The sequence below is a fragment of the Lycorma delicatula genome, chromosome 4, assembly GCF_047948215.1.
Source record: "Lycorma delicatula isolate Av1 chromosome 4, ASM4794821v1, whole genome shotgun sequence".
NCBI lineage: Eukaryota > Metazoa > Arthropoda > Insecta > Hemiptera > Fulgoridae > Lycorma > Lycorma delicatula.
In genome coordinates, this window is record NC_134458.1 from 96,201,502 (window position 1) to 96,219,841 (window position 18,340).

Genomic DNA, 18,340 nt, shown 5'->3' on the forward strand with positions numbered 1-18,340 from the left:
TTAAATTAAAAATTTAATCACAGCATATAATAGAACACTACAAAACTCGTATAGCCTAAATAATAAAAGAGAACTTTAACAAAATATGAAATTAACTAAAATAATTATATTAATAAGATGAGTAAATGTTTAAACATGTAACTTAAATAGCTTAAAACAATAATATAAAATTATCATCGACTTAGATCAACAAAATAAATAGATATATAAAAATACTAGTTACCTCGTCATGACTTCGCCCACAATATAGATTCACTAAAAAGCATTGCTTCACTCGCAATGCTTTTTTAATAGCAAACTTATTTTTTTATAAATAAAAAATATTTAATCAACAATATTATATTTAGATTTTCATTAAATCCTGATAAAACGGTAATAAATTTTTTTATGAAAAATACTGAAGGAATATATGATAAACAATGAATTGTTGCCCAAAACTTAAATAGAGGAAAACAAAAAAAGGAAAATAAGAAAATTGAACAATATTTGTTATATCAATCCATTTTATGAATGAATTAAAATACTTCAATATAAAAGTCCAATAAAGATAAACAAAAAAATTATTACAATCCTGAATCTAGCATCCCCAGCTTAACTCGTGCTTGATGGTTATTTGCACTTCCCGTCACGATCAGAGGGTCATAGCTCGCTTCGCTCTCCCTTCCCATTTTCTCCCATTTCCCTTTCCTTCTCCTATTTCTCTTTCTCTTACTTCCCTTTCCCCTTCCTCTTCCCCATTTTCCTTTCCCTTTTCCTCTTTCCTCTTTTCTTATTTTTCCTTTTTTGATTTTACGCTATTTCCCTTTTCTGATTTTTCCCTTTCCCCCTTCTTCCCTGTGCATAAATCGGTCCAGTATTTTTTTAGTCTATAGCGGACACACATATCAGAAACATTACAATGGAATTGTAAAATATTTAATATAGCATATGTTGCTTTTACATCCAACAGATAGTGTTGTTAACACAAAATTTAGTTTTTTATTGATTTGAACCCCTTAAAATCAAAATTTTTCGCAAAATCTTTTCTTAGTGCACGCCTACTTAAAGATACGAAGATACCCTGAAAATTTCAAGTCTCTACCTATAATAGTTTTGGCTGTATGTTGATTATGAGTCAGTGAATCAGTCAGGACATTCTCTTTTATATAAGAGAAATGTAGCATACATTATAATTAGACAAGAAAAACATAAAAAGTTAATTAAAAAAACCCTGACTATAACAAAAAGTACATGTACAAGAATTTATAGATAGTAAGTTGAACTGAAAACTAAGAAACAAATTTTGTATTTATAATCACTTTCATAAAGAAAGTTTTTAGACATTCGTGTAAAAAAATTATATATAATAATAAATTCTGTAGTAAGCTATGAACAGAATATTTCTAAATTAATTATACAAAAATAACCCTTAATAATGAAAAAAGGTAGATAACTTGCAGAATTGTTTGAATCATCACTGAACACAGTATATCTTCAAGTTTAATCCCGCTTAACACTGTTAGTTCCTGATGTTTTCACTAACTGGCATGTGCAAATGAGTAATTCCATCAGTCATCATGGAGTCGCATACCATCATGGAGTCGCATACCAGTGCAGAGCGTGCTCAGTGTTGTTTACGGTTTCATGAATCCAAATCGACTACTACTGTTCGAAGACAGTTCATGACTAAATATCGCAAGCAACCACCTCAAAGACAGTCTGTTATTGCATGTTACAATCATTTCATTGAAACAGGATGTGTATCACATAGGACACCAGGTCGGGAAAGAGCTTCAGTTTCTGAAGTAGTAATCGAACAAGTGCAGCAGACATTCACTTGTAGTCCAGGTAAATCAACAGAACATTTCAGCTTAGAATTGAATATTCCTAGGGTTACAATATGGAGGGTATTGTGTAATCTACTGTCATTTAAACCCTACAAACTAAAACTGATACAAGCTTTGAGTGAAGGTGATAAAGAAAAACCAACTGCGTTTTGTGTAAAAATGTTAAACAAAATTGAGAGGGAAGATAATTATCTTAATAAAATTGTGTTCAGTGATGACGCAACCTTCCATACCAGCGGTAAAGTGAGCTGACACTTATATCGGTGAGGATATCGGTGAGCAGAATCCACATCACACAATCGAACATGTGCAGGACATTTTCATTTTTTTAATCTAATTGTAACATTATTAGGACCAATTATTGACTATTACTTCACAATGCAATCCCTCCCACTTTTTTCATGCAGCCTGGATTTCTGTCTATCTATGGTAGAAAGGCTGCACTAAGGTTGGTGCCAAGTAATTAATTATAATATATTATTATCGTTATTGTTTATTGTTTATCGTTATCGTTTATTGAAAAGACAAGCTTTTTCATTGGAAACACATAATTTCATAATACATTAATATTGCCCTTAGGTGAAATCAGAAATTTATGATTGTATAAATCATACTGAATGGTTAATACAAGCATTATTCTAACTATCCTGATTTTTCCAGACAGAAATTACAATCAGCCACTCATATGGCACTAAACAAAAATTCATAGAAAAACTGCTCATTATTGTAACAGATTATAACCAATATCTAAAAATAAAATAAAAAAGTAATTGAAAAACTAAAAATAATACTTGCAGAAGAAAAATTGATGTTGTACACTAACCATAAATGGCAGACTAGAATCTTTTTCAAAATATGTTAAATTGTGTAGATATAAAAGTCCTAGTGGTACATAAATGTTATCCACTTTTATATCATAAATGTTTTCTATAGACAGATGTGAAACAGCCTGCTTTTTTGTATACTCTCCATTTAATATCTTATCATTATTATATTCCAGAGTTGAGAAACCACTAGAATAAATATCCTTATCCTGGAAAATAATGTACATATTTAGAGTAAAAAATTTAAAGAATTCTGTAAATAGTATTAAATATATAAGTCACAATAAAAATTACATTAATGCAATTACATTAATAAAAATGACATTAATCTACAAATTTATTCTATACAAATTTAAAATTTAGGATATATATGTAACCAAGAACAAAGTCCAGCCTGCACTGTTAGACAAAATCAGAATTATTAGCATCATTCAAGATTTCTCTGATTTCCTGTAAGTAATATGAGGAGTAATTAATGCTGCTTTAATACTTTTTTATCAAAGAACCAGTGATAAATCAAATTTTTTTCAGTTAAGGAATTCCAGTATACCTGCCAAAATTATAGTAAATTCAGAATATTAACCCTTTTCCTGCCAGTTCATTTTACCAATAGAATTGCAAAAACTGCTTAACAAAAATAAAACTTATATAAGATTTTATCTTTAATCAGAAAAGTCTAATTTATTATAAATGGTAATTACAAATAAATTGTTTGAAGTAATATGCAATTGATTTTTTGAGTAAAAAAAGTTAAAATAAATTATTAAAAACTAAGATTAATTAAACAATTTCTATATATTTACTTTCAAATCTGATATAAATTATTTTTTTTTAAAAATCATTGATTAAAGATAATATGCTACTTGAAGCATCTAAACAGGTATCATATCATACCTACAAAACAGTAGTACAGATTTAGAAGTAAATTACAATAAATAAGAATTAATAAATGCATGTTAACTGATAAATAGTGTTCAGGTCACAGATTTTTTTTAAATAAAAGAAAAAATATGACTGACCTCAAATTCAAGAGCGTCCGCAAAAAACACTATAATACCAGAAACAGTTTTTTGTCATTAAGATCACTGAAAAATCACATAATTTTGTTCAACTGACATATACAAGAGCAGAAAAAATGACATACTGATAGTTTAATACAGTCTCTCTGTAAAATATATTTTGCTACGTTTTTATCCAAGTCAATTGATGATGAGATACATTATAAAATGAACTATACATTTAAATATGAACAAATTAATCAATGAATTTTTTTGACCTGACTTCATATTAAAAATAACTAATTCAAATACACTTCCAGTGTATATAGAAAACCAATAATGACAGATATTCTCAATCATAGGCACCTTCTTTCTTTTTCCTGTTTAGCCTCTGGTAATTACCATTCAGATAATATTTCAGAGGATGAATGAGGATGATAAGTATGAGTGTACTTATACACTCATGAGATGTGTGATCATAGGCACCTGAAACCACCCAACCTCACATAGAATCTACTTTCAGATATATGACATACAGACAAGTCAACTCACCCATATCCCCATCAAATTACATGGAAGAACTCAACATTACAAAATACCGAGCACACAAAGAGATATAACGTACTCAATGACACACTCCAACTAAATAAAAATTAAAGAAATAAACAAAACAAAAAATATTTCGCTTTAACAAAATCAAACAGTCACAAAAAAAGCTCAACTTTTTAAAAATCTAAATTTAATGTGGTCTTAAAAAACAATTGCATACAGCAAACAATATTACATAAACACAATGCCCTTGAAATATATAAAAAAACTACTCTCACAGACAATGTTCTAAATTGGTCAGATCAGAATAACTAAGCAAAAGCTACAATGAGCACTTAAAAGGCTTCCATAACAACATAGTGTCAACATTTACTCACCATCTTATAGATGTAAGTTATAAATACACTAACATTAACAACAGCCTTGATGTTCACACATACATAAAGGATATATCTTAACACACTCTGATGTTATGAAATAAACAAATATACAACAATAATATACTACATAAACAGACATAACTTAAATCCAAAACACCTTAGATCACATTCTAAATAAATGTCTGCCAGAGGCAGAAAACCTACCGGCAAGAAATTAGGTGAGAACAGTACCTTCTGTAATTAAGCAATTAAGCACCTGTAAAGAGACTGGAAATATTTTGAAACATCTTATAAGACACCCAAAAATTTTACACTGGAAATATATTTGTCAATATGGGTACACTAATTCAATTTTTCCTGAAAAGAATGTGCACCCTCCCATTTTACTAAATTTGAATGCAAAGCAAATGAACTATTTTATATATATATATATATATAGTAGTATTGCATTCTTATTAAAATTATTTAAGCTGGTATACAAAGAACAGATATGATAAATTAATAGTTATTGGAATATTTTTCATTCTTGGCTGAACAAATACGTGTTCTAAATTAATTTTAAATGTTTTTAAAGATTTTTTTTAAAGTTTTTTTAAAATCTTTAAATTTATTTTATTTTAAACAAACAATTTTTACAAAAAGTAAAAAACTAATACAGTTATTGAGTAAATTGTAAACAGTTTAAGAATTTATAAAAGATATCACTGAGGATGGGCTTAGGCCCAAAAGTGTTTTGATGAAGTAAAAAATTAAAGGTAGGAGTGTTTCTCTGTGCTTTGTGGAGGATGAAAGAATAATATACTGTTACATAGATATTTATGTACAGAGGAAAACAAATGGGATATATATATACAGGTCATTATATAAGTATATATATAGTCATTGTATAAGTAATAATAGTACAGGTCATATATAAGTAATAATAGGTAAGTAATAATATTATTCTCTTTGTGCTCATTGTGACAACATTCTTTTAAAGTGTTAATAGCATTTTTACACTGCCAAAGCTAATAGTAATAATAATTTTATCAGAAATATTGTTAAATTTATAGTAATGAAAGAATAAATAATAATGCAATATTACCTCATACTGGTAAATGAGTTTTCCAATGTGTCTTGTTGTAAGTGGAAAATCCACAAGAATTACTCCATTAGAAACATTCCTGGTAGCTTCAATGGTTTTCACATGAGTATAATTTGACAATGCAGTCTTATTATGCCATTGCAGTTTCATAAAACGGATATAAATCAAACTAAAATCAATCACCATCAATAAAAATAATGTCTCTTTAACAATACTAAGAAACATTGTACATAAGATGTATAAACAGTTTATATAATAATGCAATCATAATAAAAGACAACTAATCAGCATATTAACATTCAGTACAGATAAGCTGGCTCGCATAATTAATGGCTGTAAGCTGTTGCATCTTCATCCCATTGGAGAGAACATTTCCTTATAACTAAGAAAATAATACATCATAAGGCAATCAAATAATACAGACCACAGTATTTACACAATTCACTGCATATGGGGCAAATTCCTTCCCTTAAAACAACAGTGTACCACAAAGAATGGTTAAAAAATTAACCACTGGCACAGCTTTCATAAATAATTTTTTTTTTTTAATTCAAAGAAGAAAAACTCTTTTTGTGTAGAAATAATGAATGGAAATAAAGGACAATTAGTTTTATTAGTTTTACTTACTCATCTGTTTCTGCCTTCAAAAAGAATGTCGCATTAGAAAAGTTAGGTAATGGTGTAGTACAGTTCAAGTTAGCTAAAATATTGTTAGTGCTTTCAAACTGAATGTCAGCAGAAACAATAGTATCTGGTGGAGGATAACACAGATGAAATCTGAAAATAAAATAATAAAAATTACTTAGTGAAAATGAATATTACTAAAAAAGACAGTGAAAAAAAAAACAAAACTAAATACGTTATTATTATGAAGTTTTTCAATACGTTCTGAATTCTTGAATGTTATAATATGATTGTGTATGTTTTACTACAGAATTATCGGAAATGTTTCCAAAGGTAATTTTTTTTATTCTATTTTGTTTTTTATAAATTTGTTTTTATTTATATAGTAATCACGGCTTTTTTATATGGGAATTTTTATCTTTAGAAGTAGTTTCTCAATTTGTCTTAAACAAACGCATTTTATTAGAATAATCTGTATTTTAGGTTCTCTATTATACTGTACTTTCAAGAAATCACTGCAATCTTCACAACTTGTACTATCCATAGAATCTATTATCTTCAGTTTTATTTATTTAAATAACTTAAACAGCTTAGGTCTTACTAAGATAGTTCAATGCATTAATTTCTTCAATTGTATTAGACATCTTAAAAAGATAAATTAACAATTACAAAAACAATTTTGTTAATTTACTTTAACATTTAGCAATCATAAGAGTACAATGGTAATCTATAGTAACTGCTATAGGTAAATATATTATATTTTAATATGATTCAGAAGTTATTTTATTGTAAATTTGGATAATGGGATAAAATACAGTTTTGTTATAGAACTGCCACGATAGAAATAGTACTTACAATATCAATATTATCAGTTAGCAACTAAACAGTCACTTTCATAGCTATTGAGCTTTAAGTCAGCCAGTGAGAATGTTCAATAGAACAGACTGAACTGCTAACAATGAATAAAAAGATGAGCAGTCATTTATAAATCCTTGGCATAATTAAGCTAAAATTAATAAATTACTTCTATATACAATTCATTCTTAGCAAATATCTTTATATTTCATGTCTCTGGAAGTAGTAATTACACATAACCACAGGACTTGCACCAAATTTCCTCTTCAGTTCTGGTGAATAAACGATTAACGACTGAAATTATCTAGGTGTGTAACATAGATTACCGGTTCTAACCTATCATTAGTGACGTTTTTAATAATTTGTAAAGTTCATAGATTAGTTTTTTAATGACTGGTACAAAAAATACAGCCTACAATTAATAATAACTTATAATGGTTGAGGTTTAAAAAAATGTTAAATAATTCTTAACAGAAATTAAAATACATAAAAATTAGTTATTTTACAAATCAGTCCCACCTTTCTTATGGTTGTGACATGTGTAAAGCATATGATGTACAAGAGGCACCAGTAACAGTTATACTAAGAAAAATTATGTTCACTTGATGGCCCCTGTGGTAAAAGGAGTGATGGTATCACATGAAGTATTGAATGTTACCTATATTTCAGTAGGCTCATCATATTGGTATGTAACAGTATATTCAGATCAAAGAAGACAATGGGAAGCCACTTCACTTCTCATTTTGCCTAGTAAGCCTGGCATGGAATGTTGATATTATCAAGAAAATGTGTTACTGTCTACATCTAGTGTTACAGAAAATTAGGATGTTAGTGTATGAAGAAGGAACTGATTGATTGATTAGTAAATATATACCTCCATGGTTAGAGATTTTTCCACACAAATAATGATCTAAAATTAGTATAATTACTGCTTCTTTACACTTTCTGTTGTAGTCTTTCTAGTAACTGTGAAGCATCTGAAGCACCTAAGGTACTATAGGTACAAGAGTAGTTTTCTTTGAGAGTACAGTGTATAGTGTACAATGTACAGCCAGTACCTGAGCTCAACAGTGAGAAGTAGTCACTTTCAAGTCTGAATATCACCTACATCTTGGTGGACTTGGGTTGCTGAAATACAACAGCATATTTGTCTCAGTGAAGCGGGCAAACAGAAAACATTCAATCTTCACATTCCCAAGAAAGCCTTAACATATGATGGTTGTTATTCTTGAGAATGGTTATGTACTGTTCTGGAATGACTGATAACTTGTGTCAAGTACATTACAGTCATGGTACTTAACATACAAACAGGACCATAACACTGTGTTCATTAAGATTTAAAAACTTGCAACTATTAATTTATTCTTTTGTTATACCTTTTAATGGTATAGAAAAAAATTACATGTAAACATTGTCATTAGTAATGTTCACTGGCCAAATTTCAGTTTACTGCTTTTCAGTCACAAAAGATATTTTTAATTTTTAAATAATTGCATCAAAACAATTAAAACTTTCTAATGTTTACTAACTACTTCAACATTTCTTCATCAAAAGGCAAGAATTCACCTCAGAAACATTTATAATTAAATATAGGAATGGTCTTATTTTTTTAAGGATGCATATAGTATGAACTGTTGAATAAAATTTTTAATGAATATTATTTTTATGAAGACATACAGCAATATAGTTTCAGGTAATAAAACTTTTTAAATTATTTGATCACTTTTAGAAATTTCAAACTCAAAAAGTAGGAATTTTTTTTTAATTTACTAAAGTACATCTGAAACAAGACTAATAATCAAATGTTAGTTACCAAGAACACAACTTTGTTTTAAATTGAATAATAGCCAACTAGAAGTTCATCTATATATTATATTATATATCTTAAAATCTCCTACAAAATACGAAGTCAAGAACTTAGCAGTTTTGATGGTGTCAAGCAAAAACAAATCTAACATTATAGGGTTAAATTTTGTCATAGTATTACTTACATGATTTTATGGAACATAGATGGCTTTTGGTATGTGACTCTTGTTTTAAGTTCTTTTTGAATTAAACTAGTTTTTAAACTGTTTCTTACATCATAAAAATTATTCTCTGTACTGACATTAAATTTATCAAACAAATAGAATGATGTAGCTTCAGCAACTATTAATCCATGAATTTCCGTTTCCTTTTTTATCTGAAACAATAATGAAAACATATTAAACAGTTTATATAATTTACATGTTTACTAGAACTAGGTTACTTCTAGTTGGAGACAAAAAAAAACACATTTAAACTATTTAATAATTTGAATAGTGAGAGTATAAATGTGGATTTTCCCCAATGTAGTGCAGATGATTATCACCATTCACTAGACAGTGCTGAAAATGAAGACTTGTTTTCTGTGTCATATTTTTAATGATTTGTTCTAAGTGACTGCACTACCAGGTAAAATTTCATGGCCATGTCTAAGTGATGGGATAAAAGAAACAGAATGGTCTTATTGAAACCATTGTTTAATGATAACCATTGCAGAATGAAACAGTAGCAGGAAAACTTTTCAAAACAACTGAAAGTTTCAACTGTTAGCACTACTGTAATTGCTTCAAGACAACAATAATATTATATTATTGTTGTTCTATATTATATGGAACATCTGGTTGCAGAAAAAACCCAGTTTTAAAACACTCAGAAGTTGCAACTGCAACAATTTAAAAAAATACTCTGAGATGTCAATGTTGTACTTCCATGATCTTCCATAAGACACCTTACAACCTGCATTCTAAATTTTATATGCATGTATATATATAAAACTACATAACTACAGTGGATCAATAAGTACCCGTGTTTTAAGACTGGTGGTATTGCTGACGAAAGGTGGCATTACTACACTGTACTCCAATCTATCAAACAATGCCATACAAAATTTCAGACTGACTCATAAGTTAGTTTTTATTTGACAGTCATTTGTATTAAAAGTATTTGGTGTTTTCCAATACAATGGAAAAAGAACAATATCAATCCATAATTCACTTTTACTTTTGGATGGAAAAACGTGCAAAGAAATAAAAGCAAAGTTAGATTCTGTGTATAGGGACTCTTCATCATCTATGACAACTGTGAGATATTGGTTTAACAAATTTAAGCGTGGCCATATATCTGTTTCTGATGAGAAACGGTCAGGTCGCCCACCAGATGTGATTACGGAGGAAATTGTTGAAAAGGTTTATGACATGATTCTTGTTGATTGCCGAATGAAAATGCACAAAGTAGCAGAGGCCATAGGTATGTTGTACGGAACAGCAACAAACATTTTACATGATAAGTTAAGAATGAGAAAGCTGTCAGCCGAATGGGCATCACGATTACTCACTTCACACAGCAAGCGGATATGGCTGTCAACTTTGAAGTAGTGTTTGGACCTCTTTAAGTAAAATCCGTACGACTTTTTACATCAAGTCATCACCATTGATGAAACCTGGATCCATTACTATACACCAGAGACCAAATGACAATCAAAACAATGGGTTTTACCTGGCGAATCTGCTCCAAAGTAGGCCAAGACAGTCCTGTTGGCTGGAAAGGTCATGGCTATGATTTTTTGGGATGCAAAGGAAATAATCCTCATAGACTTTCTGGAAAAAGGAAGAACAATCACAGGGCAGTACTACAATGAATTATTGGATCGATTCAACAAGAAACTCAAATAGACATGGCCCCACTTGGCAAATAAAAAAGTGTTGTTTTATCACGACAATGCTCCAGCTCACTCATATGGAATCATCATGGCCAAATTGCATTAACTGCGCTGCAAATTGCTGCCACAACCACATACTTGCCCGACCTGCAACTTCTTTCAGTTCCCCAACATGAAGACGTTGCTTGCGGGGAAAAAAATTTGGCTCAAACAAAGAGGTCATTGTCAAAACAGAAGCCTATTTTGAAGAGTTTGACAAATCAAATTTTTAGAAGGTTTAAAACAATAGCAGGGACACTGGGAAAAGTGTATCCTCCTAAGAGGGGATTATGTTGAAAAATAAAACATTTTCTGAAAAAATTGCATCTTCATTCCTAACACGGGTAGTTATTGATCCACACTCATACATAAATGCTACTATTATTAAAAGGTATCAGATTTACAAGACTGTACACCACTAACTACATATGAGAATTTAATTAAGCTCTTTAGTCTTCATAAAATAACAAAACCATTTTTTTTAATAAAAATAAAACTATAAAATGCCAACTACAGTGATGAAATATTGAATAAAATTGTCTGTTGTAAGAAACCTGATAATGCTTACGTCTCTCTCTCTCTCTCTCTCTGCACGCGCGCGCGTGTGGGTATGGGTGTGTGTGTGAGTTAATGATGTAACCTTATCCAAAATAAAATTTTACTATATATGCCAAGTAACCTACCAATTCAGTTTAGGTGAATCCATACTATTTGCCCTCCAGGTTTTGAGACCTGATTCAGATTCTCCATAAAAAATTAGGGGAAATGTCTTTCAGGAAATTTTGACATGGAGCCCACCAGAGATGGTCAGAGTTTAAAAATGGCATATTTAAAACCAAAAATATATTTTTTACAAGAAAGTTGAATGGTATAGTATAGCTGAATGGAACGTATAGGCATGAACTTGTTAATAAACAAGTACATGCCTATACATGCCTATATATGTTTATATAGGGACTTAAGTTCTGTCGATTCATATAACTTGAGAAAGAGAGAGTTGAGTGAGAAAGGAGTGAAAAGGAAGAGAGTGTGAGAAAGGTAGAAGGAAAGATAAAAATATGCCCATCTGAAATGGTAGATTACTCCATCACCCATCTAGTTGATTCTATAGTAATTCATGCCATTATTCTGAGACTCATGGCATGCAAAGTTTCACTTTCAAGCTTTATAATTCAGACTTAATTAAAACAATGAAATAAAAAGAATGAATCAAGAAAAATGTAACTGTTCACAGCTTTCCTGAATGTAATATTACTATTTCTATATTTAACATATTTATTTTGTATTAAATCAAAAATATTATATTCAAAAGATAAACAATTATTAAAAGATCATCAAGTTACTAAAAAACATATCCAAATGGTATGATCTGAAGGCATTTTGCCTCTGAAATTCCAGTCAAAACAGCATGAATATATTATTATTAGTTTTATCATTTTTTCTATCTTTTAGAAAGGTATACAATTTACCAACGTATTTTAAAAAACATACCAGCAGAGAACAGCACAAATTAAACAGCTACAAGGTTCAACTAGATTCTTCATTGAAGAGTTAATTATCAATGAAATTCCTAAGAGAAAAGACTGACAACATAGGTATGAGGGTTATTTTTTTTTCAAGGTCTGATTGGTCACGAAATTAAAACCACAGTGAAAATAAAAAATTTTTATTTGTAACAAGTACTTACATAGTTACGCTATTTCCCTACATAGTCGTCACGCCGATTTAGACATTTGTCATAGCGTGGTACCAACTTTCCAATACCCTCGTCATAGAACGGAGCCGCCTGTGTTTTCAGCCATGTTTCTATGCTGGTCTGCAGCTCGATGTCTGTGCCAAAATGTTGTCCTCCTAACCAGGGTTTCATGTGAGAAGAGAGGTGAAAATCAGATGGAGCCAAGTCCGAGCTGTATGGTGGATGATCAAACACTTTCCAACGAAAACGCTCCAGGAGCTTCTTTGTTACAGCTGCACTGTGGGCCAAGCATTGTCATGGAGAAAGACAATGCCTGATGACAACATTCCTCTCCACTTATTCTGAATTGCCCTTCGTTGATGTTGAAGAGTCACGCAGTATGAGGCTGCACTGATGGTCGTGCCATGTTCCATAAATCCCACCATGAGAACTCCATTCTGGTCCCAGAACACAGTAGCCATACACACTTTCTGTTGGAGAAAGTTCGCTTGAACTTCTTTGGTTTACTGGGAGAATGAGAATGCATCCACTGTTCTGATTGTTCTTTTGTTTCTTCAGTTTCAAAATGGACCCATGTCTCATCCCCTATGACAATTTTGTTCAAAAAATCTTCTTCATTCTGGTAGTGCTGGAGAAACGTTAGGGAGGCGTCCATTTTTATTGTTTTGTGATGGTCGGACAGCATCTTGGGAACCCATCTCACACACAGTTTACAGTACTGAAGTCTCTCACTCACAATGGTGTAGAGAGCTGACCTTGAAATTTCAGGAAACTAATCACTCAATACAGAAATTGTGAACCGACAATTTTCTCAAATAGCCTCATCCACTCGCTCAACGAGATCATCGGTTGACACTTGCTTCCTTCCCTGACCGCCTGCATCATGAACATCTGTACGTCCTGCTTTAAAGTTCCTGCACCATTGTCGCACTTTGCTGTCACTCATTGAAGTTTCACCGTACACATTACTTATTCGTCTATGAATTTCAGCTGCATTACACCCCTCAGCCTGAAGAAATCGAATTACCGCACGCACTTCACACTTGGCGGGAGATGCTATTGTTTTAGACATGTTTACGTGCTAGCTGCGTGTTCAGAACTAAACGAAGTGACACGGCATGATTGAAGACCATACTAGAGATGTTGCGCAACACATATGCGCAAAGATTCATCCGATTTTTGCGCGGGTTTTTATTTCGCGACTGATCGAACCTTGAAAAAAATAACCCTCGTAGTTTGAGAATAGAAGAAATTTGATCAAATATGTATATGAAGGGGGAGTTTGAGGGATAGATTAAAAAGCATTAAATTGTATTGGATTGTTTACAGTGTGGAAGGGGTTGCTAGTAAAATGTTGGATCAGATAGTAAATAAAAAAATCAAGAGAAAACCCCAAGGAAAAATTGGACTGATAAAGTTATTCAGGAAAAAGAGTTGACAATTTTATTAAGAAATTTATAAGAATAGTGGAAAGGTAGGAGAAAATGGAAGGCACTGGTTTGCTGCTCAATCTATTAATTTAGTTGGTAAGAAGAATTGAGACTTAACACAGATAATGCTAATACCTCTGATATAAATTGGTAATTCTTTTTTTGAATAAGCGTAGAATACTTTATAATATGATTAAAGTAATTTTCAGCATGAGTCAACTTTGCTATAAGTGAGTAAACTTCCGGATCGTGTGGTAACACAACATCTATATTAAATGCCATATCACTGGGATTTGGAGCCACAATTGACATGTCAGTACTAAACCTGAAACAAAATTAGAGAACAATATTAATATTTTAATTGTTTAAAACTGGTTTGCATTTCCTTGAAAGTTAACCCTGATTCAAGAGATCAGACTGAACACATTTATTAACTAAAAGTCATACATCAAACTTCAAAAAGTCCTGTTCATAAAATATTATTTCTAAGGATTTTTTATGTTGCATAAAGAAAAATTATTAATAAAATATTTTACTTTAGAATTCATAGATGTTGTTGATATACAGTTTTAAAACCTTTCAGTGTGTATAATGAGAGACGAGCCTTGTTAGTATGTAAAAAAATCAAGTTAATCAGCTGTTTTGACACAGTTAATTGTTCACCTGTCATACAATTACAAAAAAGACACATGTATTTTAAAGAAATGATCGTCATTCCTACTAAGCGTCAAAATCACTTAATATTTTGATTTTTACATATCTATAATCTACCTTTCACACACGTAAAAAAGAATTATATATACAAGAAATCTGTCAATTAATTTTGTTTTTTTTAAATTTTGATTAGTTGTTTCAAAAAATTGTACAAGCATTCAAAATTTGATAAAAAAAATGTAAATTATGTTATCCGGAAAGGCTAAGTAGACTACTACATAAGCTAATTCATAATAAATAAAACTTATTTAGGTCAGTAACTGGTAGAAATTTTATTTTTACAAGGTACATACTTGAAAAACTCATTCAATTGAGGTTTTGTAATTTGTAACTGTAGGAAGAAAGATAGTAATAAGAAGTTTTAACAAGATATATATATATATATATATATATATATATATATATATCTTGACATACACTTACAATCAACTACATACTGGGTACTGCGACTCATCAAACCATTATTGCCAGCCTGCAGCAGGGCTTATGACAGCTATATGTTTCGGTGGTGTATTGTTTTGGGTAATCTATGCACTATAATGATGTCTTTTTTGTATAAGTGTGTTAGTGGAGATTGGTAATATCAAATATTGCAAGTAGAGAGTTGTCTGGGATGTGTGTATCCTAATTTTGTTGACATTATTTTTTATGCATTTCACATAAGCTCTTTTCAAGTATTAAACATGAACCAATGGTTCTATTCATATGTTTAGCTAGCTTGTATATAAGGGCTGCACAGTAGTTGAGAGATAATAGATGGTGTTGTGGTATTCTGAGTTGTCCTTTTAATATAGGTGGTCGGGGATGCATTTGTTTAAGGGAATGTTTATTTATGTTTTCAAAAATCTATTTTGTCTTATTTATTAACCGTTTTATTTTGATGTCTATAATAAATATTCATTGAACATACTAAAATAAGGTTTTAGTTCAATTATGTTGGTTCTGTCAATACATTCATTAATTTTTTCATGCAGTCTGTTGTGAAGTTTCCTTTGACAGAGTTTAGATAGACTAGGTTATATGATTACTTTCTGTTTCAGTCGACCAGCGAATTTCAGTTCATAATGTTTGTGAAATTTTGTATGTTATGTAATGAGTAAATTTTACTCAGTCAAATGCGATGACAAATGCTGTCAGAAATGGTTTTCAGTATTGTATTTTCATGTTCAAGGGTGAATGTGTAGTGTTTATTCTGTTATTAGTTAAGAATATGACTTTACTTTTACTTATACCTTTAATCACATATGTAAAAATACAAATTCATGCTCGCAATAAAAATAACCTCAACATAAATGGCCAACAATATTTGGTACAATTTTTAAAAAGTTATGATTACAACAGTTCCAGAAAAAATCATACTCTGATTCACCTGTAAAGAAAAGGTCACACATTTTATCATTTATACTTAGTAAGTGTTCATCAAAAATTATCTCAACTATTTTTACAGAAGCATCATTTTTTGAACACCAACAATGTAAAGAAACACAGCAATCTAAGTGATGGTCATGCTTCAATCATTGAATACATTGCTTCAACCATTAGGTCCTATGGCTTAAGCTTAAAAAATGTATTGCACTTATTTTCTCAACAATAAAAAATAGTAAATATTAGGTTAACCTAAGTACCACTAATATTAACATGTGTAATTAATAAGTTATACGTACCACCAACTCTTAGCATTAAAACTAATTTCAGATCCGAATGACATATCACCAAATTTCCCTTTAGGATTCCAAAGATATAAATTTGAACAGATATCCTTTGTAGTACTATTATAGGTATAAGAAGCATTAAAATTAGACCATATGTTTTCCATCCATTTCCAAACCCAATCAACTTGGGCCACCGCTTTAACTTGGTGGCTATATAAACTAGTATCTATCAAACCTGTTTTACCATCTAACCTGAAAAATATATTAAAATAAATACATCATACACATTAAAAATAAACATATGTTTAATCACAAACATTATCACTAGAATATATGTTAAAAAAACTTGAGAATTTATCAGATAAAATGTTAATTTAAAATTGGTCAAGACACCTGCCACTATGAATCATAAATCAATAAAGGAACTTGCATGTCTCTGAAAAGCAGATATCTATATCATAATTATTGGGTATCTGTAAAAGAAGAGGCCAGACTAAGAAATGATTTCTGAAAAGGGGTAGCATCCCTTTCAGCAGTCATTAAGGGTGCCAATCTATTGATATGCAATCAGACTGGCATAACAAAAGGTTATGGCTTACAAGGCTTTGAGTATTACACAGTTATGGAAAATTAACAGATCTATTCTCTGAAGATGTATAATAATCATTCCTTTTCACACCTTGTACAATATGAAGGCATTCTCTTAGGTAAAATATTTTGAAGGTTAAAATACTCCTCTGATCACATCTCCAGGTAAGGACCACTCAAGAGAAAGTCATCAGAAAATATAGAAACCACAACATTCTATAAATTAGAACACAAAATATTAGAAGTTTAAATAAACGTGGATGGGCAGATAATTTAAAAGAGACGGTTAGGACTAGATGCAGTAGACATTAATGAAGTAAAACGAAAAGACAAATGAAACTTTTTATCACCATATTATAGGATAATAAATACAAAATTAAATAATAAGAATTTTAATCATAGATCTAAGAATAACAAAATGAATAAGAAGGTAGAAAATATGTCGATGCAAGCAACACAGTGAAAAATTTATCTTAAAAAGGACAGATTGAAAGCTCAAGCCTACAAATGTGTAAATTCATAATATCAACTTCTTCAGCAATAGATGATGAAACAGAAGAAATATATGATCTAATCGTATTTGTAAAAAGTGATAATTCAATTTTTAACCAGGACTGGAATGCCATAGCAGGGATCTATAAAATATATTATTATTTATCGATCAGAACAAAAGTTTTATTTGATCTATTTATTATGATTTTTAAATATTATTTCAGCATTATAGAGTAATAAGTAATATTTTTATTACTCGTTAAAAACTGTTATTCATATTTGTCAAAAAAATTATTTTTAGTTTATGTTAGTAACATGATAACTTTGAGTTTGTAATATGATACTGTAAAATTAAATATATCTTGAGACATTATTACATTTAACCTATTACATCTTATATCAATTATGACTGCATTAAAAGTTGCAATCAATAAAAATAAATTTATCATTTATTACATTTTGTTTTACCTGTTAAGAAAAGGCAAGAAACCAGTAATTCAATGGAAATTTAAAGGATGTAAACAACAATCTTCAATACAGTGGCTGTTTGGCAGCAAACAAGAGTGCCTGCATATCAGAAATAATTTTTTTTTTTGAAAAACTATTAAGTGTTAACCTTATTGATAATAGGACAAAAAGTGGTAGAATCTGAAAACTGAATGTTAATAAAAGCATTTTCAGTTGCTGAAAATATATAAGGTAAAAGTTAAAGACAAGATGGGTTGTTGGGGTAAACAATCAAACAAAAAAAATATATAATCTTCCTTGAAAATAGTTGAATATTAAAAGATATTCCCTTTAATGTTGTTTTAGAATATTTTTTGCAGACCAAAAGAGACCAGAAGTGTTGCACGACTATTGCACCTCCCAAAACAGTGCCTTAGGTGAACTCTGTTTGTTACCAGTT

General features: G+C 30.3%; 1 protein-coding gene across 3 annotated transcripts in view; it reads right to left on the reverse strand.

Annotated features, from left to right (window-relative positions):
• Positions 1 to 18,340, reverse strand: part of Apoltp (Apolipoprotein lipid transfer particle) — a 262,249-nt gene that overhangs the window by 107,672 nt on the left and 136,237 nt on the right. For all 3 annotated transcript variants that reach the window (XM_075363702.1, XM_075363703.1, XM_075363701.1), the window contains 6 exons: positions 16,366 to 16,605; positions 14,123 to 14,312; positions 9,132 to 9,322; positions 6,289 to 6,438; positions 5,662 to 5,830; positions 2,650 to 2,859 (listed from right to left, as the gene is read on the reverse strand). In XM_075363702.1, coding sequence (XP_075219817.1) covers positions 2,650 to 2,859; positions 5,662 to 5,830; positions 6,289 to 6,438; positions 9,132 to 9,322; positions 14,123 to 14,312; positions 16,366 to 16,605 — 1,150 coding nt within the window. The remainder of the gene's footprint in view (positions 1 to 2,649; positions 2,860 to 5,661; positions 5,831 to 6,288; positions 6,439 to 9,131; positions 9,323 to 14,122; positions 14,313 to 16,365; positions 16,606 to 18,340) is intronic.